The sequence below is a fragment of the Bombyx mori genome, chromosome 25 (genome assembly GCF_030269925.1).
Source record: "Bombyx mori chromosome 25, ASM3026992v2".
Lineage (NCBI taxonomy): Eukaryota > Metazoa > Arthropoda > Insecta > Lepidoptera > Bombycidae > Bombyx > Bombyx mori.
Window position 1 is genome coordinate 5313423 of NC_085131.1, and position 26163 is coordinate 5339585.

The 26163-nt window shown below is 34.8% G+C and overlaps 2 protein-coding genes across 4 annotated transcripts; both read left to right on the top strand.

The window, feature by feature from the left end:
* Positions 1–396: 396 nt before the first annotated feature.
* LOC101747204 (transmembrane protein 245) lies at positions 397–26133 on the top strand. 3 transcript variants are annotated; one of them, XM_062676071.1, is made up of 14 exons: positions 397–1014; positions 1949–2095; positions 3332–3560; positions 3780–4353; positions 4881–5052; positions 5468–5635; positions 5908–6100; positions 7600–7784; positions 9116–9250; positions 11246–11342; positions 17585–17756; positions 18432–18611; positions 20395–20423; positions 22553–26133. In XM_062676071.1, exons 1-13 carry the CDS (start codon positions 652–654, stop codon positions 20414–20416), a joined length of 2637 nt encoding a protein of 878 aa, XP_062532055.1. In that variant the 5' UTR covers positions 397–651; the 3' UTR covers positions 20417–20423; positions 22553–26133. The 3 variants fall into 3 exon arrangements, with proteins under 3 accessions (XP_062532055.1, XP_062532054.1, XP_021202593.1); XM_062676070.1 differs by lacking the exon at positions 20395–20423; XM_021346918.3 differs by lacking the exon at positions 22553–26133 and having other exon boundaries at positions 20395–20554.
* Positions 12991–16499, top strand: LOC101746938 (uncharacterized). The gene is made up of 2 exons (XM_004924543.5): positions 12991–14322; positions 15008–16499. The coding sequence occupies exons 1-2, from the start codon at positions 14176–14178 to the stop codon at positions 16460–16462; spliced, it is 1602 nt and encodes a 533-aa protein (XP_004924600.1). The 5' UTR covers positions 12991–14175; the 3' UTR covers positions 16463–16499.
* Positions 26134–26163: the final 30 nt, after the last annotated feature.

Below are 26163 nucleotides of genomic sequence, written 5' to 3' on the forward strand. Positions count from 1 at the left end.
AAATCCTAAGAAAAATAAAAATCGAAATGACATAAAAAATAGATGATGCCATAAGCAAAATTATGTCTATGGGTACATTAACATAAAGTATAATAGTAAGTCTTTAATACTAGTAGAATAATAATAATAGTTATAGAAATTATCTAGTAATTATAATCTAATTATCAATCGTTGACTCATAATCGAAAAAGAATGACGACACATAATACATTACAATGACATTAAATTAAAACCCCTTTGCACCTCATTTTAGGAAGAAAACGATTAAGTTTCAATGATTCTATCTTTTTATGTCCCTTGTATAAGGATCAAAATCAAATAGCAAAAAAAATCGACAGAATAAATGAAACTGGTGTGTAGATCTAGCTGAAAGAAATGACAGAATGAAACTACTCATAACAATCGCTTTCGTCACTGTTACTCTTATGCATTTACTTATACAGCTATCCTGCTGTCAAGCTGTAAAACAGTACCACTATCTAGTTATTCGGGGCTCGGCGTACAATATACATCGCCAAAAATAAAATAAATGATCTCACTTATCCTCGGACTATGTACACCTTCGAAAACAATAATTTACCAACCTATGGCTTTCTTGTGATTTAATAATAGTAGTTTTCTACGGAATCTGCTGAGAGTAATAATACAGCCATGCAGCAGTCACCTTTTGAAAATATTTTCAATATCCTGGGTGGTATAACTGAAGGCAATGAAAAGCCTATGAAGCATGGGTTTTATAATGCTTTTGCCCTTTTCATACTCACAATATGTTGCGCCGCGGTATACGTTCTATTCCTAATACTAGAACCATTCTTCAAACCATTATTTTGGGCTCTATTAGTCGGTTCAATACTGCACCCTTTCAAATATAAAATTTCGAAGAAACTCAAGTCGTGGTTCGAAGATCTGGAGAAGTCTGACACGTCAGTGATAGTCGGTTTGATGGTGATCCCAATAAATGTTGTTAACTTCGCTTCAGACACAATTGGACAACAATTTAGAGAGCACTACAAGGTAAACTTAATGGGTTTTTTTTTAACTTAATTATGGCAATACCTGTTCTTGTTATCACATGATGTTCTATTTTATTTCTTTAGAATAATTGTCAGATAAGAAACTACATATAATTGACTCTTTAGGCATGAAAAAGATTTGTTCATTTTTGGTGGGCTGGGTACAAATAAGTGTAGTGAATTAAGTGAATCAGTGTAACTGAGCTTAATTGACTGAGGACTGGTTTCTACAACTCAAAGACCTTGTGCCTCTTCCTGTCTTGGTGGCAAATCCAGTCCTGGGACTGCAACTCCTCTAAGAAGTCAATGAATCCTCTAATGTGGTCAACAAACTTGGTTTACGAACTCATACTGCACTGGTATGCGGCCAACAATATTATCTGTCAGCATGTTGCTCAGCATTGAAGACTACCAATAATGCCAATAGCTTATAGATGGTTGTTAGAAGGACCGTGATCAGTTAGGACATCAACCACCATCCATTGCTATGCCCTTGTTTAAGATTTAAAAAATATCTTTCAGTGTACAGTAGAGTTGTACTACTGTTAATACTGAATATTAGATTATTGTTCAGTGATCTCTGAATTTCGGATTTAAAATTATAAAAAACTAGCTATACCCGTCTGCTTCGCTGGGCATTTAAAATTAACATTATTATTTCTCACCCCCACAAAGATTCTCATCATTAACGCCCCCGCAACTGGTGTCGGGAGTCCAACGCTGGTATAAATATTAGCCTATCCATTAAGTACTTGCATTTTCTACGTGGATACCAAGTCAATCGGATGCATGGTTCAGTAGTTATAACGGAACGCCGTAAAAACCACTGTAGATTTATATATTAGTATAGACTTAATATTATAAATTCTTTTGTTGTTATCAAAAAAATTAAATCATGTGACTAGTGAATTAAAAGCTATATTTTTCATTTTCAGACTGTAATTACGCTACTCTCTGCAATATTTGTGTTGCCATGGTTGTATGATTCTATACCACGAGGTTTATCCTGTCTATTCTGGCAGTTGATCAGTTTCATTAGCTTTTCCACCAAAATGCTAATAAGCATCTGCACCTCATATATTGTAAGTACAATCCCTAATAATGTAAAAAACTAAATGTCGCCTAACATAAACTGACTTTGACTCCTTTAACTGTAAGCAAAGACATCTGTTTTCATATTGTTGCTTGAGGGTAGGGCCTATTGTGAACACATTCTAATCTGCCACAAAGCAATAAAGCATTTATGCTTAATGAGTAGGACAATTAAATATTAGGATTGGGACATCAATTGAGGATATTGTGTGATTAAATTTGTGATGCTGATGAGCTCCTGTAACCACTTAACAACAGGAGAGCTATGAATTAATAAACACATAGTAGAAAAAACTTTTCTACTCACCTTTTCACTATCTGTATACAATTGTGAATATAAAATGAAGATTTTAAATGAATTGCAAATACATAAAAAAAATTGATGTTTGATTGTTTGTCCTCTGTGTATTCCTAAAACCATTCATTAGGAGGTAATTTTATTTTTGGGATGAAGAGATTACTGGTGGCCTAAGTTTTTACTATAGTAGAGTTATTTTGTCCGTGCAGTTTGGGCCATAAAAAATCGGAGCGAAGCGAGTATTTCGCTCTTTCTTCCACTCACGAGCCTTATGGACGGGAATAGTGATGCGCATTATTGTTGTCGATAAGCGTTATCGATAGTGTATTTAGTTTTGTCATTTTGTGGGTTAGTGATAAAAATTAAAGAAAGAATCACTAATCGAACACTTACGCCACATATCGCGGCAGCAAGTTAACGAGAACGGCAGAAATGAACACTTTGTAACTTTTCGGGATTTATTCTTATTTCAGTGAAAATTTTTAACACATTGTTGATAACAACACGTGCAAATATTATTTTGAATAAATTCTGCCGTTTTGATACAAAACAAAGGAGTAGCCATTGTGTCACTAAAGAAATTCAGAGAACGAATGCATAAAAACACATTACTCTTCGACATAATGTACTATAATTTCCAGGTAAGTACAAATGACTCTTAACATAACAATGTCTCACCACCCTTCGTATACCACCCCGCGCCGCCGTGTACCTGTCTTCGATGACTAATTTTTTTATAGATAATGGCGTTGCGCCCGCACAACATGCTCACCGCCCTAGCCGGGCTATGTTTTATGACCCAAACTGCATGGACAAAATAATTCTACTATAGTTAATCTAACTAGTAAATTATAAAAAATTAAATACACTGACTATTAATTAGTAACTGATATTTCCCAGTACAAATATAATACAATTATTTTCTCAGACTCTAACCATAGTTTTGGCCTACATTATCAGCGTTTACACATTATGGACACCACAAAGGGAGAACATGTTCCGAGTGACGTCACAACTACTTTGGCTCGTAATTACGAGCTTTATGGCTAGTTTAACGGGTTCCATCCAAGTGTACACATTCATTTTTCTCCAAATTATATGTATAACTGGCTTTATAATGGAAATTCTGGATGTTCACAAGAAAATCCTGTTAAAGGGTGAGCTATTACAAAACATACTGTGTATTCATGAACGTCTTCCATTAAAAAAATATTTAGTGCAACCAGTGGTACCAGTGGTACCAGTTAGTAATTACCCCAATTAAGTCAGCTGAGACTTACTACCAGCATTTGTTCTTCGTTCATTATGCGTGACTTTAACCTGATGTTTCAAGGTGAGCATTAAATGCATTTAAAATCATTGAATAAACATTCCAGATCCTGAAGCATCGATCATAATATCGATACACAGAGTTATAACAAACAGTCACAGAGAGAAAGAAACTAACACAGAAGACAGTAAATCTGATAGTGCGCAAATCTCTGCTAGCGAAACTGAAGGGACCCCGGATAAGGAGACCCCTTCTCCCGGTACACCAGAAACGTTACCCAAAAGCGGAAGCTGGACCAGCAATGAACCCAGCCAATGTCCTCCAAGACCACCGAAAATATTGTATAAAACGCGAACATTGTCCGCATTGCCACTGTCGGGTACAGGCAAAGTTAAACAAGAATATCGCTTCCTGCCATCAATTAAACACAAATCGCTCGATGATTATTACATGAAGAATAACTTCGACAATGACGAAGAAACAGCGTTGTATTTCAAATTGCTTTTCTTCGGTTTCCTCTGTATGTTGGTCTGGAAGAACATATGGTTACTGCCATTAGTTTTGGTGTTTTTAGTTATACACTTCATGAAGATTGGTTTGGATTATTTCGGAGTCTGGTTGTTCTTTGAAAACCAGTACAACAATGTGGCTTTGAAGATAAAAGCTTGGTGGAATAATAGGTAAATGCAACACATTTAATATAAATTTTCATGTTTAATTTTACGATATCCAAAATAGAACTATTTTGGAGGATATCTAACATATTTATATGAAACTGTGATGAGTAGTGTGCTTAGTGCGAGTTTTTTAAAGTTCTCGATAGCATAAAAGTTAACTTAAAGTTGTATGCAGTTGGAACAGCGCCCCTAGCGGCAAACTTTGGCAAACGTTCCAACTTCATACAAATCTGAGTTAACTTTTACGCTATCGATAACGTTAAAAAACTCGCACTAAACACACTGATCTATTACCATATTCCATATTATCATATTCATCAGATCTTCTACCACAATTACGTTATGAGACTAAGATAGCGAGATACTCTTCCTATGTCCTCGCCTTATATAGTTCCATAAACTATTCCTTGCAACTTGTCATTTGAGATCACTCATGGCCACCTGCCTACCAATATATTTTGACCAAAATCTGTAGACGCACAAAAATATATTTATATCCATTGATATCACAGAATGTTTTTTTTTTGTAGGGAGACTGCTCTAATACCAGCACATATACGTGGAGTCGGTAAAATGATGTCAATATGCAATACAAGCCTCAGAGATATGGCATATAGCTCTGTAGATACTGTGTCCAGTTGCATTGTAATCATTGGCTTGATACTATTTCTTACAGTAGCAACCATTTTTATTTGTATACAGGTAATTTATATTTTATAGATTGCTTTGTTGAAAATATGTTTTAGTAGTCAACAAAATTGTTTAAAATTTTTGGAGTCACTAATTAATGTTACTTAAGTACAATATAATTTGAAATAAGGAAAAACTAATTATACCGTATATCAAATAATATAAAAATAAGTTCATTTTACTGGTAGTAGGATTTATTGTACCCCCATGCGGGTAGGTACGAACATCCTGTCTATTTATGCCACTAAGTAGACATGCATGCCGTTTTGAAGGGTAAATAGCCGTTAAACAATACAATTAGGTCTCCGACCTCATCTCTCAAGGTGGGAAGCGAAATTCTCTTTGTGATATCTATAGGTTTGGGTAAAGACTATGCACGTGTGAGCAATAAAAAAATCAATTCATAATCTAATTTTTTCTATTGTAGATATACTCGGAAGCCATAGTTGTGGTACAACTAAGCGGTAGTCTTCTTAACAGTACGTATGTTCAGAATAGTGTATTGCATAACTATCTGCCCGAGGGATGGGAGGAGAAACTCGACTCTCTTATCGATGACGCGTATACGTACGGAAGGGAAGGAATATCGACAACCGTTAGTATTTTTTCGTAGATAATTGTAATCATTATATATTTTAGTTTTGTAAATCGATAATTTTTGCTATTAGTAGACTTACGATATTGCTTATAGAATGTTTTATTGATTTATTTATTTCCGAACCCTAATGATTAGTTTAATGCAAAATTATTGTATTATCTTTATCATTTGCTTCCGATTGGACAGATACAGAGACACGTAAGTTCAAACAAATATTTATAGTGTTGTATTTTTTTTAATTCGTATTGTCGATGTCGATAATTTTCCAGGTTAAAAACATCTTGAAGGAAGGCGATCCAGAGAAAGTATCACGCGTCGAACAACAAGTTTTGGAGATTTGGGATAGAGTTTATCAGAGTTGGGCGTCGGGACATTTCGCCACGGCGGTCGGGCCCCAAGTCGATAGTACCGCCATACAGGACTCGTGGGATAACTTCGTCAACAACGTATCCGACTCATCGAGTAAGTGTTTATATACCAGCTGTGTCACTAGAGCTGCTGGCGCCAGTAGCCGCACGCTCCTCCATAACAGTTTAATATTAATCTAAGCAATAAAAAAAAATCGTTTTTTTTTTTCTACATATTTATCAAACATAATACTAAATTAACACGTTGAACGCCAAATGAAAAATCGATTATATTCATTCAGGCCACGATGCTCACCGGTGAGCCTTATCTTACTGAACCGTTCGGGCGATGAGGGTCACCCGTGAGCCGCGTGAGGGTTCCAACGTAAACTCTTCCTACAAGCCACAGATTGCAGCTATCAAACAAAACGCGTATGATCTTCCGTGCAAAATATCGCATTTTATAAATTTTAGAATGAGAATCTCAAGTTGATAAAAATTACTGATTACCTGATTTTGGGTTGGCTCGAATGGTATACTATGGTACGCTAAGTCCACCGTTGGGTCGCAAAGCGTTCAAAGTGTTAAACTTTTTTTTATATATTGGATGAGAAATTGTCATAGTTACAAATCTCCAAACTTCCTCCTTCTTTGGAAACCCCTTACTTTGTGAACAAATACCCTTCAAATTGAACTGGGTAGAAAAAGACAAAAGCCCTTCCAAACCAGTATTAGATTTAGATTTACTAGGCGTAGCATGAATGCTATCCGTTTTATTAAATTAATATTTCGTAAACTCGCAACGTAATGCAAAATGAATTGACCATGTCCTCTAGTGACCATTAAAGATTTGAAAAGAACGTTTGAACAAGAAAACGAGTGAAAAACTATATTTTAGTAAATATAAGTGAAGTATGTATATATGAGTACTATACCTAAAAATGCTCTGTGAAAATAATTAATTCTTAACTAACACAATTCTAAATAACCCAAACTCGTAGTAAGTAATTCAGTGGCGTCAATATCCACCTTCCAGCACATCAGACCAGCTCAATCCTTTCAAATTATCAAAATAAACACAATTGTAAAAACGCCCATAGATTCATAATATAATAGAACAAGAGTGGTTTATTGATAGAAACACGTGTATAAAGCTCAAATTAATGTAAGTCCTAAGAAACTGCTGCGACCTTTGAATTTGAGGCACCCGTCATTAAAATTAAAATAATAGTTTAAAAAAACTAACATGGTAAACTAGCATGGCACCCCACGCTTTTTTTGCAATAGAATCATTTTTCTTACACTATTATTAATTCAAATTTATTAAAATTTATTTTCTATTTTTTAGTTGAATTTTCTATAAAAGCGTATTTTGTTAGTTTTTTTAAACTATTATTTATTTTTCATTTTTTAGTTGAATTTCAATTTTTTTTTTTTCAAATTTTTTTAATATTGAATTGTCATCGGTCCTTAATAAGTATACCACATTTCGAGTTAATCCGACGTTTTGAAGGGGGTCAAAATCATGTTCAAATATTCCGTTACAAAAATACATACATATACGTCTGAAGCTAATAAAAGCGTATTAAAAACCAATTTAATCTCGTTATTCAGGTTTGTTCGACTACTCCGGTGTAGTTTCGTGGTTACAAGCTAACGTGGGTACTCTGAGCGCTATAGCCAGTAGCATATGGGCGCCGCTGGCCAGCAATGTTTCGTTACTGGCCGGATCTTTGGGGGCATTTACGTCATTACTCCTCGGAGGAGGCAGCGCGATTATCAACATGTTCATAAATATGGTAAGTAAATAATTATGTGGATCGGATTTCAACGATTACACACAATAAGCACAATTTTTGAAAGGAAGGAAGGATATGAAGAGGTAGATCTAAGAAGAAATGGATGGATTGCGTGAAAGACGATATGTGTAAGAAATGGTATATGATAGAGGAGTACGGAAGGAGAAAACATTTTTTTTTGCTTTGATGGGTGGACGAGCTCACAGCCCACCTGGTGTTAAGTGGTTACTGGAGCCCATAGACATCTACAACGTAAATGCGCCACCCACCTTGAGATAAGATTTCTAAGGTCTCAGTAGAGTTACAACGGCTACGGGTTACAACGGGGCACAACGGGGCCCTTCAAATCGAAACGCATTACTGCCTCACGGCAAAAATAGGCGGGGTGGTGGTACCTACCCGTGCGGACTCATGCGTGGTCCTACCACCAGTAATGTTACGCCAACCCCAGGTGACTGGGGAAAGGGCAGGAGAATGAAACAGAAGTACAATTTTTATTCGACATTTAAATTAAAACAAAATAATGCAAAACAAATATAACGGCTTTGAACACCAATCATATCATTTGACGTCATATGTGGTTACCGTTTCGGAAGTCAGCATCATCATTATTATGTAATTTTCTTGACGCTTTTTTTTACCTCGAATGACGTCAGGTGCGTCACATAGAGTTTGCGCGGCCATTTTAAAAAAGAAGAATAATCAACGTCTCTGATATCACTAAAGACTTGAAAGTTCGTTCCTGATACTCAGTTCAGCAGATGACAGATGATGAGCTGGCTGGTAAAAGAATATTCAATTTTGTGATTTCATTAATTTGCAAAAAATTATATCTAATAAGTAAACAGTGATTAGAAGACATTATTCTTTTCCGCACAACGAATTTCCTTAATGATCAATCTTTTTTGTTATTATTCAATGGACAAATGAATTAACGATAAGGCCGCGCGCACACACACACACACGCACGCATATACGCATGCACGCATACACGTATACACACACTCATGCACGTACACACACACTTGTTACACACTTTTAAGCCTTGACTGTTGTTTACTTATATTTTATTTATATGTAATATTTTAATAAACACATTTTCTATTTTGATTTCCGAGTAATGAAATCATTTGCATTTCGTCTCAGGTGACGCTCAATAAAAAGCCAACATCCATAAGCTTAAGTTGATTCCAAGTGGTCATTGACTACGCCATTTAAATAAATTTTATAAATCGCCAACCCACAGTTAATGACAAAAAAAATCGACTACCGTAATTTTATCGTTATAACTATACTCGAAAAAGTCATAGTAAAGCTTTCTTATATTCCAGATAGTATTCTTCACGACACTGTTCTATCTGCTAGCGTCCAGTAACGCGCTCTACAAGCCAGTGGAAGTGATCACTCAGGTGCAGCCGAATTTCGGACCCCGTCTTGGCATTGCACTTTCTGTTGCTATCAACCAGGTAAACATTATTCCTAACGCTAGTCCAGAGACAGTCAGTCAGCGTGGTTGTCGGAGTGAATACCAGAGATATTGGTTCCGATAAGCACTTAATGCCGGGTGGGCCTTTTTTTTTCCTACCTAAGGTGATTGCCTCGAGAGGCTATTTCAGCGTAACCTTAACTAGTAGGTGAGGTCACGGGGCTCAAACCTGACGACTTTGCTAACACGAACGCTAGCAAGAGCCGTGCTTCGCAGAATCTGCCATCGGAAACGCGACCCACTGAGAAGATCCGGCGAGAAACTCAGTGGGCTGTGTCTGAGGGTTAATTCGCTCGTCGAGCCCTTCGTCGCAAGCGACGGGTTCGACGAGAACGATGACCGGTGCATAAGGTATCTAAAAGCACCGTTAATGGATCGGGAGGATCCGAAATGACGTGTTTTGGGCGACGTCGACTAGGATCGGGTATGTAGTTACCGGCGGCCATGATGAAAGATTTCTCGTGTCGTGCCGCTTTGTCAAAGTGGCATGGGTGGGCCGTAAGCTCACTAACCCATTTGTGATGTCGAAGTATTTTTGTTTGAATAACCTGCTCCACACTAATTACCATACCACTACAACTTATAGCTTCATAATATTCTCATAAACGGTAAGAATTCGTGTTCAAGAATTACGTAGTTAAAAGAAAGATTAGTATTTTGCTTTTTTTTGTTAATTGATAAAACTCGGGTCATGGGAGTTCAGTATTATCTCGCAAATAACACAAATAACGACTAAGTAAAAGTTATCTATTCACTGTAATCTCTCGGTATATAGAGTTCCATGAAAAAAAAACAAAAAAACGGTATCCACATAAGTAGACAACAATACAACCAAAACAAACATTATATTGATAACTAGCCATTGTTAAATAATTGTTAAATAGGATATCCTTCACACATCTGACAAATCCTCTGAGTCTAGATTCAAAAATATCAAGGTCACCTTGACATTTAGCCAAATCATTATACTGCCCGACCATTCTTACGATTGGATTACAGTATGATATATTATAATATTTGATTATATATATATTTATTATTTTATATATTTTATTATGATAATTAAATATGCATAATTAAGGATTATTCAAAAACTACCGGTCAGATCATGATAACGTTTAAATTGGCCCAATAATTATGCATAAAAAATACAGTTGAATTGAGTAACGCCTATCCATATATTAACACGTGAAGCAAAAACTTTGTACCCCTTTTTTACGAAAATTGCGCGGACGAAGGAGTATGTAATTTCCCACACTCATAGAGAATATAAAGAAGGAGTGCACAATGTTAATATTTTTTTAAAATAATGCATAAAAGATACAGATTAAATCAATAAAGAAAACATTACACACACTGCCATCTATTTGACACACACACACATATGTATATATGTGTATCTCTTTGATTATTGTCAAACTTTACTTAATGCTTAAAGTCTGTGGTCAAATTGAAAATAGGTTAATATTGTTTATCTTTAATATTATTTGTCTATATTGTAGTCTTTGCGAAATCTGTGATTATAGAAGTATAATAGTCTTTGACAAGTATAATAATGTTCAAACTTATAATTTTAATTAATTATAGTCGAATTTCGACTACTACGGGACTTATTTAAAGTATCGGTTAAAAATAAATAATTTTGACGAAATTTTGACTTCCAATCCCCCTTTTGCCCATAATTGAGAGACTATTTAACTTATTACACTCCTACTTTGGAAGTTGTGATGAAATAATGCTGTAGAAAATTTATTGTTTTTTTTTTTCACAACACCAATCAAAGAGTCAGCAGTTTTATGTTGTTTTAAAGTCGTAATTCGACTTGTCCTTCCAGTATCCAAAACACAGACAAAATCCTACTGCAGGACCCATTGAATTATCATATTTTAATAATACCAGTACGTTGCTTTAACCGAATCACATTCTCTGCTAGTAAACTATTATCTTTCTTTCCTATGGTAACCTTTAATTTCAGGTATTCAGGGCATCGTTCAAAATGGCGTTGTTCTATGGATTATGGACTTGGCTAGTGCACAATCTCTTCGGGGCTAAAGTGGTATATTTACCTTCAGGTGAGTGTCACAATAATAACCTTAAATAATTTGTTAAAAAAAGTTTAGAAGTCGTCGTGGCCTAAAGGATAAGACGTCCGGTGCATTCGTATCTAGCGATGCACCGGTGTTCGAATCCCGCAGGCGGGTACCAATTTTTCTAATGAAATACGTACTCAACAAATGTTTACGATTGACTTCCACGGTGAAGGAATAACATCGTGTAATAAAAATCAAACCCGCAAAATTATAATTTGCGTAATTACTGGTGGTAGGACCTCTTGTGAGTCCGGAGGGGTAGGTACCACCGCCCTGCCTATTTCTGCCGTGAAGCAGTAATGCGTTTCGGTTTGAAGGGTGGGGCAGCCGTTGTTACTATACTGAGACCTTAGAACTTATATCTCAAGGTTGGTGGTGCATTTATTTTGTAGATGTCTATGGGCTCCAGTAACCACACTTAACATCAGGTGGGCTGTGAGCTCGTCCACCCATAAAAAAAAAGATATATATTAATTTTACTCCGTCCTTTAAGACGGGCTAATCTTATAGTCAGACGAAGAATTCGTAATATTTAATTGAGAAAAACAATGGACTTAATTATGCGAGTCGTTGCAGCCATTCTGTGTAATTATAATTCATTAGTAACGATAAATGTTAGTGAATTCAATTTAAAAACTAAATTGTTATTATTTTTCTCCACCGATTCGTTCTTCCAGAACGCAAAGCAGTTTCGGTAACGGCTCGAATCAATTTATTGCCGACAAAATTACGTAAAATTTTAAACCGTATTCCAAACAAATAAGGTTCCGATGTCTAGACATAAGCGTTATCACGAATATTCAGCATATATGTACATATATACACATATGTGGTCTATAATTAAAATTTAGGTGGGCGCTTCGCTATCAGCCGTCATGACCTTTACGATGTAAATTGTACGCGATAGCAACGAGACTAATGTATTTATTCTGCAAATATTTGTCGAAGATTAAATACCTAATAATGTTTTGAAAGTTTCGACTGTTTGTAAATGCGCTAATCTCATGAATTTACTGATGGTAAGACGTACTGTGAGCCTGTATGGTTAGGTGCTGCCTATTTCTGTCGCGAAGCAATCATATATTCTGATTTGAAGGATTTTTCAGTCCTATACAATTAAAACTTATGTCTTGTAGTGTCTATGTCGATCTATACTAAAATTATTAATTTTATTACTACCATCATAAAATAGTTCACAGTAAAGTAAAGAAATATTTTTTTTATTGCTTAGATGTGTGGTCATCCATAGCTCACCTGGTGTTAAGTGGTTATTGGAGCCCATAGACATCTACAACGTAAATGCGCCACCCACCTTGAGATATAAGTTCTAAGGTCTCAAGTATAGTTACAACAGCTGCCCCGCCCTTCAAACCGAAACGCATTACTGCTTCACGGCAGAAATAGGCAGGGTGGTGGTACCTACCCGCGCGGACTCACAAGAGGTCCTATCACCAGTAAACCCATTCTTCCCATAGCTGAAGTGGCAACACTACACTATTTCAACATAAACGAAAATCGAAATTCATTTGCCAAACTAAGCAAGCATCCAATACACAACGTTTTAAAAAGTTATTTTAGTAAGCTAGCAATCTAAAGCAAAAACGACTCCTAGTCGGAATGCAAGATCGAACAACGCGTGTCAATCGACTTTTAACTGTTTGATATAGCATAAAAAATTCCAAAAATATATTTCATCGCTTAGGAATCACTAGTACGGCCTCCTTTTTTTTTAGTTGTCAAAAGTTTAGGCTAGATTTTAAATAACTGATGTCGTTGTCTACGACTATTATCATAAGTGACCGCCCAACAATCTAAATTCGGGCATATCCACTGTAATCTCAGGTTTTTAATTTATTACAAGATTATCATATTATTATTTTTTGGAAAAAAGTCTGTCCTTATTTGTATTGAAAAAACTTGGGTATTTCTATTATGTTGACTATTAACTTTTAACTGGCTCAAAGGTATCATTAGGAGGCCATAAAAATTTTCAAAAACAATTAACATTACCTCGTTAATAGTAGCCAAACACAAGAAATCAAGATATTTGACGAACGGAAGAAAAAACGGTACCTTTTTGTCTTAGCCTATTGATGTTATTGATATATAGACTAGCATGGCCGGTTATATTTTGCTATGATTGTCATATTGTTTCTCTATTTAAATCGGATTTTGTTCACAAGTTTTAATTGATTTGTGCTGAACCCCAATTATTTTCCCCAAATAGAATTCTGCTAAATCGACTCTGTCATTTCACAGATTAACGGAAAAAAAAAATTTTTATTTTTATTTTTGAGTCCTTTTTGTAAGCAGTGTAAAAAATATTCATTTAGTAAAAATATTTTTTTTTGACATCGCATACAAACCTTTTTTGTATTATATTTATTTGTATAGATTAATTTGGTATATCTTTATTGTTTCGTATTTGTATTTTAGTATCCATAACATAATCTACTAAAATATATATCATAAAATCCTAGTCTCTGGCTATATAACGAGTTTTATTTAACTTCGACATAAAAAAAACGTAACGCGACTTAGTATTGTAATAAAAATATTATAATACTAGATGCGCTTTCTAGTCAAATATATCTACTTAAGGTATGTGCCGATGGTCAACCAAAACGGTTGACAAAAAAAATCCATTTTTTCGACAGATGTAAAAATAAAAATAAAGTGATATTTATTCGAGCGTCCATTGCTTTTCTGTTCCGTACATCGACGCCTTATCTCGGTCATGATTTTTCGTTGTTATATTAAACTGCACGTGCTTCATTGCGAGCAACAATGAGACGTCGCAGTGCGCTCATATATAATGACGAACCTTAACATATTGTTAATGTACGCTCTCCTGATAAGTTCCGAAGGTGTTAGAATAAACTTCACGAGTTGCCAAAACGCTGGCTGGTCTTGTTTCGCAACAAAGGACATTGTTTACAGTTGTGCTAATGTCAAAAGTAATGTAAGTATTTTTGATTGTTCTTTTTTTTTTGTTATAATTGAATATACGTTTCGGGTGAAGTCAAATTGTAGACATTAATTAAACTAAACTTGTTTTAATGTGGATATTGATTACTTTCATTCTATATTTATTTCTAAAGCTAAGCTAGAAATGAGCGATTTAGAAATCATTACCGAGACTCATAGACATTTGCTTAAACTTTTCCAACCTTGTTTCGATAACTACATGCTATACCGTTATATTGTAATTCTCGAAATACTAAGGAATTAATAAGCGAGCATTATTTAATGCATTTAAAATACATACATCTGGACACCAATTTCCGCTCCTATGACGACCGGAATCATCTCGAACATCTCCTTAGGGGTCTATTTGTGGAAGATGCTATATAAAACACAAGTTAATACTAGGTTGTCGGTATGCAGCGACTTGGCTGTACCGTCATTGCTGTCATCCATAAATGACGATAACCACTCACCATCAGCTATGGGGTTGTAGGCTCGTCTACAAAGGTAATTTAAAAAAAAATTATTTTTAGTCTATCTAGCGATCCCAAATGATCCATCAAACGCTGAACCGTATAGAACCTGCTCTGTATACATAAATAATATATGTAAATAAACATTTAATTTGTTTTAAAGTCAATGAAGAAGATACTATTTTATAAACATACTATTTGTTCTAGGACTTCATAATACATCTAAAGGACTTTTACACGGATGATATAAAAAGTTTAACCGTGCAGAATTGTAAGGACGTCAAAGTGGTCCTCGACTGCCCTATATTACAGAAGGCATCTTCGCTTCAAAAGTTCAAAGTAAAAGACTGCGACAAACTCCAATTCATCTCCCTATCGAACAACTCCCCGGTTCAGACGCCGCCGGAAGTTACCATAGAGAACGTGAAGGAAGTGGTGTCTTTACCAAGGAAGTTCTTCAGATCACCGACCACTGCTAACGAAGTGAAATGCTCCGGTACCGCCTCCCTGAAAAGTATAAGTGTCGTCGATAGCTATATAAAATCAATAAACACAAGGGCCATTTACAACGTAACCGGAGTCAGTAGCGTTGAGTTCGTGAATGTGACTATCGGTGAGATTCAGAATCAAGGTATAGAGGCCATATTAGGGAACGAGGACACGTTGTTTTCGTTCGCCAACAACAAAATAGAAAGCTTGAGATATAAAGGCGTAGCTGTACAATGTACAAGTGCGTTCTTCACGGAGAACACATTTCGGGACGTCCTTAGTAATTCGTTGAATGTCACCGCGGACAATCTGAGTGTCGTTGGTAACAAATTCAAACAGGTCAACGGTCTGATACTGAAAGCTTCGAGCATAGAAATATCGAAAAACGAGTTCGGCACGCTCAAGAGCAACGCTTTCACGAACGTTAAGTGTTTAAGAAGAAATACCGGTAGAAGAGGTTTCACGTTCGCTCTGAATACTGTAGAAAACGTTGAACCACATTCGCTGGTCTTCGATTACGCTAGTTGCAAGACAGCCGGCGCCTCTGTTACGTATGAAAACAACAAAATCGATTGCAGATGCCGCGACATAGACTTCTTGGATGCTCCAACTGAACTCAACAGCTTAATTCTGGACTTGTCGTTTAACAACACGTGCTTATCGGCACCCTGTCTGCTTCCCGTCGAGATTGTCAAGCTGTTGTTGGAGAGGGGAATGTGCGATATAAATCTCGATCCTCAAATAATGTGCTTGTTGTACGGCGATAGGCATCTCGCGAACAACGAGTTGACGACAGACGAGGACGTCACCGAGCCCACGTCCACATTTTACATAATACGCCAGGCAGATCCCCTTGACGGCGGCGCTAGTTCGTTAACGGCTATAAACAAGGACGAACTCCTTAGGGACAGCCATTTCAACATAACGAATAGAACGTCTATTAGAGTCGTTTTCGATTCATCTAGAGACTTCGTTGAGACCTTGCGAGGCACGGATTCGTCTCGTAAAAAAACCACAGACAAAGTCAACGAGGAATACACGAACAGATGTGTCGGTCCTCAGTGCAGGAACAACGCGGTGCAGGACAAACAGAAGGCGCTTGATTTTTACAAATTCATTTATAGTCAGCTACGCCAGCCGAGGGCAAACGATAAGAAGAAGAAAAAGAGGTGATTGTATTTTGTTTTGCAATAAAAGAACATCGTAATCCTATCTTGTTTCATTTGACCTTTGACAAATTCCTTGTCGGATTGAAATATTCTACATCTAAAAACTGAAATTAATGTAAAATTAAACTAAATTTATGGTATTTATAGTTAGTCGAAACTTACCAGCTAGCACCGTGACTATATTCTTTACATGGTAATGCTTGATTGATTCACCGCAGACATAAGAAAAGTTATGTCATTAATCCGAGCGCATTTAGAACAGGCGCCTATTACTCGAAATAGAGATTAGGATGGCGGGTTGATAGGAAATTAAGGTCAGGGTTCTAGTGCCACAATTGGATGCCGGTTAGTATAAAGTTGAAAACTATACATTGATTTATCATCTATACTAATAATATAAAAAGGAAATATTTGTTTGTTTGTATTGAATAAGCTCCGAAACTACTGAACCGATAAGAAAAATTCTTTAACTGTTTCGAATCTACACTATTCCCGAGTGACATATGCTATATTAATAATCTTTTTTGAAAAAATTAGGGATCCTTACTAAAACGTAACTGCGAAAACTATTGATGATTGAATAAAATAATGTACTACGACTTTGTAGAAAACATTATTATTTACAAAAAGTGTCGCGACTGCATATTTCTAACTATTATAGTTGTGCCGCAATAAGTGTTCTTTTATTTTAAAAAATAACACAACGTCAAATATCGTTGAAACTTTTGTTAAAGACCCGAGCGGAGCCGGAGCGGGCCGCTAGTACACTAATATGTTGCAACAACTCAAGAAGAATTTATTTCAACGAATGGCTCTATGTCCCATGTCATAAGGCAATATACTTAGGGCGTGTAATACGAACTTAATAATGTATATAAATTATATATATTACAAATAAAGTTCTTGAGTGGCGACCGCGTACTGGAAGACGTAGCGTGGGTAGGCCTCCCACAAGATGGGCCGATGATCTATTGAGGTTCGCGGGGATCCGCTGGATGCAGGCAGCGCAGGCCCGGTCTTTGTGGCGAGGCTTGGGGGAGGCCTATGTCCAGCCGTGGACGTCCATGGGCTGATATGAAGAAGAAGAAGAAGATGTATATTACACAGTACATAATTGATATTTCAGTTCTAGCTGCAGTGCTAGGAGCTGCGCCGTTCCTAGGGCCATATTTGGCGGGTTTACCGGCAGCTCTTGATGTGTGGCTTCAGGGCAGACCCTTGGCGGCTGTGATGCTGCCCCTTGTTCAAGCCGCACCCATCGCATTTTTAGATGCGGCTGTTTACGCTGAGATTAAAGAGTGAGTTTTTTTTTAAATTCAATTTTTGATTGCGGCTTACACCTTTACAATGCATTTAATGTAAAGTCTCGTGATATTTTTTTATATTTTTTTTTGTTGCTTAGATGGGTGGACGAGCTCACAGCCCACCTGGTATTAAGTGGTTACTGGAGCCCATAGACATTAACAACGTAAATGCGCCATCCACCTTGAGATGTAAGTTCTAAGGTCTCAGTATAGTTACAACGGCTGCCCCACCCTTCAAACCGAAACGCATTACTGCTTCACGGCAGAAATAGGCAGGGCGGTGGTACCTACCCGTGCGGACTCATAAGAGGTCCTACCACCAGTAAGAATGAACATGAACCGGTGACCTACGCGGGCACTGAAGTAATTGTATGTCGATTTCTATTAGTAAACGCTTGGATTGCCTAACTTTGCTATCTTTTGTTTGTTAATCTATGTTTAGTCTTTTAGGTATCTCAGAAATACATTCATTCGCAGTATCTTCGGATTCGTCTTTCCTAGAGTATATTAGATATTCCAGCGCCTTAGCAAAAAGATCGGAGAGAAAAATCGACACAATTACTTCAGTGCGCCACTTAGGGCACCGATGACCTAAATGACAGTCAACATGGCTATACCTGTGGCTACCATTAAACTACAATATACTATGGCTTACCATTGAATTTCCAGTGGTGGACATCCCTACGTGACAGGTCTAGCTATAGCGGGCGGTATCTTCTATCTCGGTCCCGAAGGAGCTATACTAGGTCCCTTGTTACTATGCTGTCTTATGGTGGTCCTGAATTTATCGTCAGCATTCCTCCGAGACACGCCAACGGACGAGAGGGCCGCCTTACATTCTCGTGTCAGGTAAATCGGGTGTCAGTAAAGTCTAATCCAGACAGGAATAGACCTCCCCTAATCGGATGACGTAATACGTTTTACGTAACAGTTACAAGAACGTCAAAAGAATAATGTGCACTAGACGCTTAAATATATAATAACTTGTAAATATAAAATTTTGAAAGCATTTTTTTTTTAATTAGAATGCCGGACATTCACTATCTGGTTCATTATGATGTTAAAATATATTTCTATATACTTGGATGTCGAAGCCAACAAAGTTCTATCCTAATAGCGCGATTTGTGACACATTTTCGAAACATAATACTTAGATCTTTATAACCTTGAAAAAATGTTTTCAAAATTGGAATTATTATTTTCAAATTTCCCGCCAGAACACTCGGAATTGTCTTCACCGATATGACGTCACGATTGATGCAATTCTCGCATTCTCATAATCTCATTAAAACAAATACATACAATTATTGTTGTTAAAGTATAATAAGATTTGGATAAAAGTATTTTTTTGATTCAATTAATAAATTTAGAACAATCTGATAAACTTCAATGGTTGTTACCTTTGCTATTATTGCACTTTTTTATAAAGGCCATCAACGCGGAATTAGGTAATGTCTGGATCAGATTTTACGATAGATATTCAGTTTGGAAGTGATTGTTCGAATAATTTGTTATCATTTTTTTACCACATCAAAATAAACACTGCTATTATTAAGTATTAAGTTATTACCTAAGTCAAATATGTCTATAACATGTTTTTTTTCAAACCACGCCAAGCTTTTATTTAAGTATGTTTTTGAAACATCTTTAATTTATCAAACAGGCAAAGGCCTAACTCTCATACCTGTCTCTAATAATGTTATAAAATTATTTCGCCTTTAATTTTGCATTTCTTAATTATTTTGGCTTAGAATAGAATTCATTAGCATAGCAACATTTCAGATCATTATTGTTGATGAAACATTTTATTTAAGTAATGAATGAATCACAAAATCTAATTTAAGTAACAGTCAAAATGTATGTTAAGTTTTATGTTGAAATATATTAAATTGTGTATAGTAATTGTGATTTGAAAATCAAAAAGAACATTTTTTTAATGGATTTCACGTTTTCAAAATTAGCAGGCCTTCACGATATAAATAGTGAAATACACTTTGCAAAACGTATTAACTCAAAATTATTTCATGACAATTCGAGCATCTCCGTACATTACTGGTACTATAAATTACTATAAAACCGCTAAAGTACCAACAATAAGTACAAAGTTTCAATCAGATAAACTAGAGGTGAAAATAAGTCAAATATTATAATTCCCAGATTTCTCCTTTCAGATAAACCTTCCAGAACTTGTCAAAGATTAAACTATGCAACACGATCTTCCGCCTTAATCACAGAGTTGGTTAACTGGTGGTAGGACCTCGCGTGTGTCCGCACCGGTAGGTACCACCACCTATTTCTGCCGTGAAGCAGTAATGCGTTTCGGTTTGAAGGGTGGGACAGCCGTTGTGACTATACTGAAAACTTAGAACTCATATCTTAAGGTGAGTGGCGGCATTTACGTTGTAGATGTCTATGGGCTCCAGTAACCACTTAATACCAGGTGGGCTGTGAGCTCGTCCACCTATCTAAGCAATAAAATAAAAAGTTGAAATCCATTAAAATATGTTTTATCATTCATTCTTGTAGTTCTGCTAGTTTTTTTTTTATATATATAATTGCACAGAAAAATAAATGTAACCCTAGAATTGTGTTAACCTCTTTGATTTATTAACTAATGTCCTTTGTCATTTAGGTCATTATTCGGACGCTCTTAATCCTGAGGTGGGTATTTGATAATATTTTTCTGCACTGAATTTATGTTTTTATTGTTCTTAAACAGTACCTATTATAATATACAAATGCACTTTTTTTCTCTCTTAAAAATCAATTAAAAGGATATGATAAAAAATAAAGGTATTTTAACTTTTAATTCAATCTCTAGTTCTCCTAGATATTTAAAAGTTCAAGACATATGTCTGAAGTGTATTCAACGAGTAAACATTTATTCAATTAGCTTTTCATCTCTAGATTATTCTAGCATGCGGAAAATAAACCACCAGATATAAAATGGAAATTATTTTAGTTCGTTCAAGAAAAAAAAAATCACATGTACATAATTTAGAATATACGAGAATCGGTATAGAAAATTCAATGGCAGAGAAGCAGCTTAAAATGCCTTTGTAGAATTAGTTGGCTGCCGTACGCGGGCCTTATTCAAGAAGGCAATTTAAAAATTACCACTACTCTAGCAGATATGCATTGATAGCATGGTCGCATATTTCGATTGATAGAAAAAAAACTTTAACTTTCTATATATTAAATGGCAATTCACCATAGTTAAATACCTAATACTATCACGTTAATAACAAACGACTAACTCCGATGGTCATTTCGCGTGAAAATACATAGCACCACGCATGAAACCTTCCACTAAGCACTAATGCATCTTTTTTTCCAATTTGTGGCTCCCAAGCATCCGTAGTTGAAGTAAAAGTTAATTTATTAAATAGACAGCTAATGGAAATACTTGTTAAGTTGAGAAGAGATGTATTAAATCGGTTTAAAGGAAGGTTTGATTATTTCCTTATTTTATCTGTGCTTTAACTCAGACGCTTTTTCTAAATGTTATGTCGGCAAATTATTTATTCGAATTCGGGATTCAGCGCATCTCAAATGTTTAATTTATGTGTTTATATGTATGAATTTAACGTAATCCCACAAAACTCTCTTTGTCATTTAGGTTGTACCACAAACGTTCCTGCCAAAAGATCTAACTCTAATAATCCTATAACAATGCATTGATTTTTACTTGTAAATTTGGATTTGAATTGGATAACTCCACTCTACACTTTCTCTTGAAATTTTTGTAAATTAAAAACAAGATTAAGTTTTTCTCTTCCTTACTTGTAGGTACCCCCATTTTACACAATATTGAAATTAAATTCATAATTGAGAAAATTATCGTGACATCCGAAACTGTGACATAAAACTTAGTAATGCTACAAGTGCGTTGCAGTTATAGAGCCTTAATAAGTGAAACTGCTTCGCCCTTTTTTACGTAATTAAAGCTTCAAACTTATGTAACGCCACAGTCTAAAAAAAATACTCGATTATATACCAGTTAATTCACTGTTAAAGACTAGATAACAGTGAGAAATATAATTTAGTTAAAACATTGCTTTCTGCTTGTCATGTCATGTCATGTAAATTGACTGTCGTGTAGGTCACCGAAGCCCTACCTAGCATACTGAAGTAATTATATCGATTTCTGTCACTTAATTAACTAACCTAACTTTGCCTTCTTTTTGGTTTGTAATGTATGTGTTAGTCTTCTAGGACTTCGAAATAGACTCTTTCTCAGTATCCTCTAATTCCTCTTTCCCAGACTTCACTAGATACTCCGGGGCCTTAGTAACAGAAATCGACATAATGACGGTTACCTACATCATCCTACATGGCAGTCAAAGGGTTAAGCAAAAACGACCCAATGTAGGGAAGTATGTACTTGTGTGTTATGATTTGCTTTTCTCTCATTCTTTTTTTTTTTTTTTTATAACATCTAAGAGGCAAACGAGCAAGACGGGTCACCTGATGGTAAGTGATTCACCGCCGCCCACGGTCACCAGCGTTTACGCCAGTGCGTTGCCTACCCTTCAGATAAGAATATGCTCTTTTCTAGAATAACCCAATGTCAATTCCCTTCAAAACTAAGACAATTTTATGACGATTCAATGTTTACTCGAATCATGCTTGTTATTTTTGCATAAAAGTTGTGTTGGATTTTATTACTAAATTATAAATGTGATTTTATTACAAATTTATTGATTGGGTCTTTTTCGCATAATCCGCTTTTATTTATATTCATCGTATAGTTATTGTCATTAAAAAGAAATGGATGTGTCTCTTTCCAGATATGGTGCCTATATGTATTGAATTGCATGGGACAACTAACCAAAGGTCAATTGAAAACATTTTATTTTTAATTAAATTTAAATTATAAATTATTATTTAACATGAAAACATTTAGTAGACTTATATCGATTACTTACTAACGCCGCATGAAGCTATCCGTGAAATTAAATTGATATCTAAGTAAACAACCAACAGGTTTCGAATAAAGCTAGATACATTTTATTGAAAAATAAAATAAATTTATAAATTCACTTTATTAATTGATAACATAAAAGTAATTTGAAATCGAGATAGGAAATCAAGGTAGGTAAAAATCAAAAATCGATTTTTGCAGAAATTAAATACAATCCCAGTGGACCGCACTAGTATGCGCATCTAATGAATACATACATATTAAAATTTCAGTAAAATAGTTCTAAATTTAATAGAATGAACGAAACCAAATGTAGTCTGTTCTAGTTTTATTAAGAAGGAAATAAAGTATTATATTATCTGCTCTCTAAAAGTTCAAAGCATATTGCGCTTTAAAAAAACACAACAAAATAGTTGATTGCCTTTAAGATTTATCGTTAATGAGTTGAGATTTAAAGTAAAAAGTATCTTATATAGACATTTAAAACGATCCTTAACACCGATGCGAAGAAGTGTTCATATATTTTTTTAATAAATTCATCTTGTTTGCGGCACATTGTCCCAGTGGTTAACTGCGTGTCATTTTTCAGTTAGTCTTATGAATTAGTGAACACAAGCAAGTAGTGGCTCTGCTGAGTGAGCCCTAGCATTGCTGATGTCCATGGACGTCGGAGTTCACGCCGTATTGGTTTTCTGTGTCTGACATGGAAAACTCAATACATTTGCCACGCAAGAAAAAATAACGCTAAATTATGTATTCCATTAAAATTTGGTCGCTCGCGTCACAAGCCTTGGGCTTCGCTAATTATCTGCTCTATAATGTTAAATTGCATAAAGTGCACAAAAATATTAGCAAACTATTCTCTCGTCGAACAAATAGTGATAATTCAAAAACATTGAAGATCCAGTGTGTATACAGTATATTTTACTTAAAAAAAGAAACAATTCAATGCTTTAATTAATCCCTTAAACAAAAACTATAGCAGTAGAAGGTTTATTGATTTGTGAACAACGAACTTAATAGGTAGCTTAACAAGATAGGTAATTATTCACATTTTCAAAAGCACGGCGTCGTCTGATCCCGCCCCCTGCTAGCATCCCCCTCTAAGGCCCACGAGGGTTAACGATAGGGATGTGCGCGTTATCAATCCTATTTACCATAAAAAAAATATTTTAAACTAACACATTTTATCGATGAAATCGCCAACGTCTTCATTTACTGGACCGATTATTTTGCACTCAGCACAAATCCGACATACACTTTAACATGCACTTTAAGATTCTTTGGCGAATTTATTTTATTCAAATATTAATGATAACAAAATGTATTTACACGTAATAAACCTCCCAGATGATCGTTAGAAGACTGAATTTTGACTTGAAACTAAGTAATAAATATCTTCTATTCAATCAGTCAGCTGTGTCAGTCTATGCCTATATTCTCACTATACATTTCAGTATAAACAGTTTTGTAGTGTTTTATGTTTTAACTTCGCTGTCGTATCTAATAGATTTATTACCTTCATATATAATTTGAAAGACTAATCTTGTAAACAATTTTACATTGTTAGCAATGATTAAAGAGGTATTGTTCAGTTTTTGCCAGTGGTAGATATAATTGACACTACTTTTACGCTTCAATATAATTTCAATCTGAATATAGTTTGAATCATATACTTGAGGGAGTCCATATAGAGTCCCTTCTTTATTTCGCCGTAAAGTCGTGTTTTATGTAATTAATACCACAGTTGAGACAATAGAAATTTTAAAACAATTTTAAGTTATTATATTATAATAGTTATTAAATACATTACAAATTATTTTTTCGTTTTTAAATTTTCGGCGGTAAAAAAAAAGGTCCCGTCTCACAGACTATCTTCTTTTTTTTTCATCTCTCGTGCGTTCCGGCTTACGCATCATAAAAACGTGCGTTCTTAAACGCCAGATACTAAATCACATTTTGATATATTATTATAGAAGTTTTATAGGCCAGCCTAATGTGATGAGTAATATATAAATGGTGCTTTATTAATGTTTTTAAGTGTACGTTTTTAAATAATGATATTAAATATTTCAATTTGAAATTTATTCATTAATTTATGTTAATGATATTATTATCTGTTAATACTTTTTGATAAACGGTTGTTCGACGTTTTAAACGGAATCGCATATTCTTCCTACGCATAATGACCTCTCCGGTTTGGAATATCATCATAGAATTGTTCACTAAGGTAAGAAAGTTGTCGAATACTCAAAATCTTATATATTACGATGTTGATAAAAATAAGTATTTTACTCGAAAATTACATTCTTAAAACATAATTTTAAAGTTTTCCACAAAAAATCTAGAAGACATGCTATACTTCTGCTATTCATAACAAAAGCAATACCAAATAATAAAAATGTATCGATATTATAAAATAAAAAATCGTTTTTCTTTATATTTTTTATGTTGCATCTCTATGGAAATGAAGTGAGCATAGGTAAAACCGAAGTCTAAAAGGCAAAACAGTGCTTCCAATCCCTTACTACTTGGCATTAACACTTTATTAGTGGAATGTAAATTACTTAATAAACAACATGTCATTAAAATGACCTTTAAACGTAAATTTTGAATAAATCTGTATTTTGCACTTTAACGTTATTATTATGTCATTGTGAACGAATTATGAATTATCATTAAATTTTAAAATTTAGAAAACAGTTGACAATTGAAAATTAAACCTGTTTGAAAATTGAAAATGTAGAATCGCAAAAAACGATAGCTTATAAACAAAAAGAAAACAGAGAAGCTTATAATTTAATTTTGAACCCTACGCCATCGTTGAATACAAGTTTTTTTTAGAACCACGATTTGACAAATTATAACTTAATACAGTATTCTTTCTTTATTAAATTTTCTTGATCATCATTTGAAAATGATTCTTATAGCTATTGAAATAATAGCTTATATTAAAAAAAACTCGGTGTATGTAAGATGTGCTCCATTTTGGAAGGACATAAATTTAGATAAGTACTAAAGAAGTGATATATGATTCAAACAGTTGAGTCGAATTTTACTAAGAAATCCAAACTCTGTTCTCACCCAATATCTAATTGTCTCCAGCTTTGTGTGCTTGTCCGCGCAAACTATTTCATACTCTATCGTATTTTATGTAAGTAACTTTGGCCAAATACTTACCTACTGTTTTAATAAATACCTAACTTAGGAAATATGACTATTATATTACGCAAGATTTTTTTTCTTGTATTTTAAAATAAACAGCCCTTAGCAGTTGCTAAAGAATCGTCCAGATTTATTTAAGTTGTATAATTTGTATAAAAAGTATTATATTATAATTTATAATGTAATTATATTTATAATTAGTTTATTGCATTGCGAAACGCTAATATTATGTATTAACTGCATACCTAGTGTTGCTTTCTAATAAAAGTATTAATTTGCAAATTGTGTGTTTGATTGTGAAACCATTAGTTT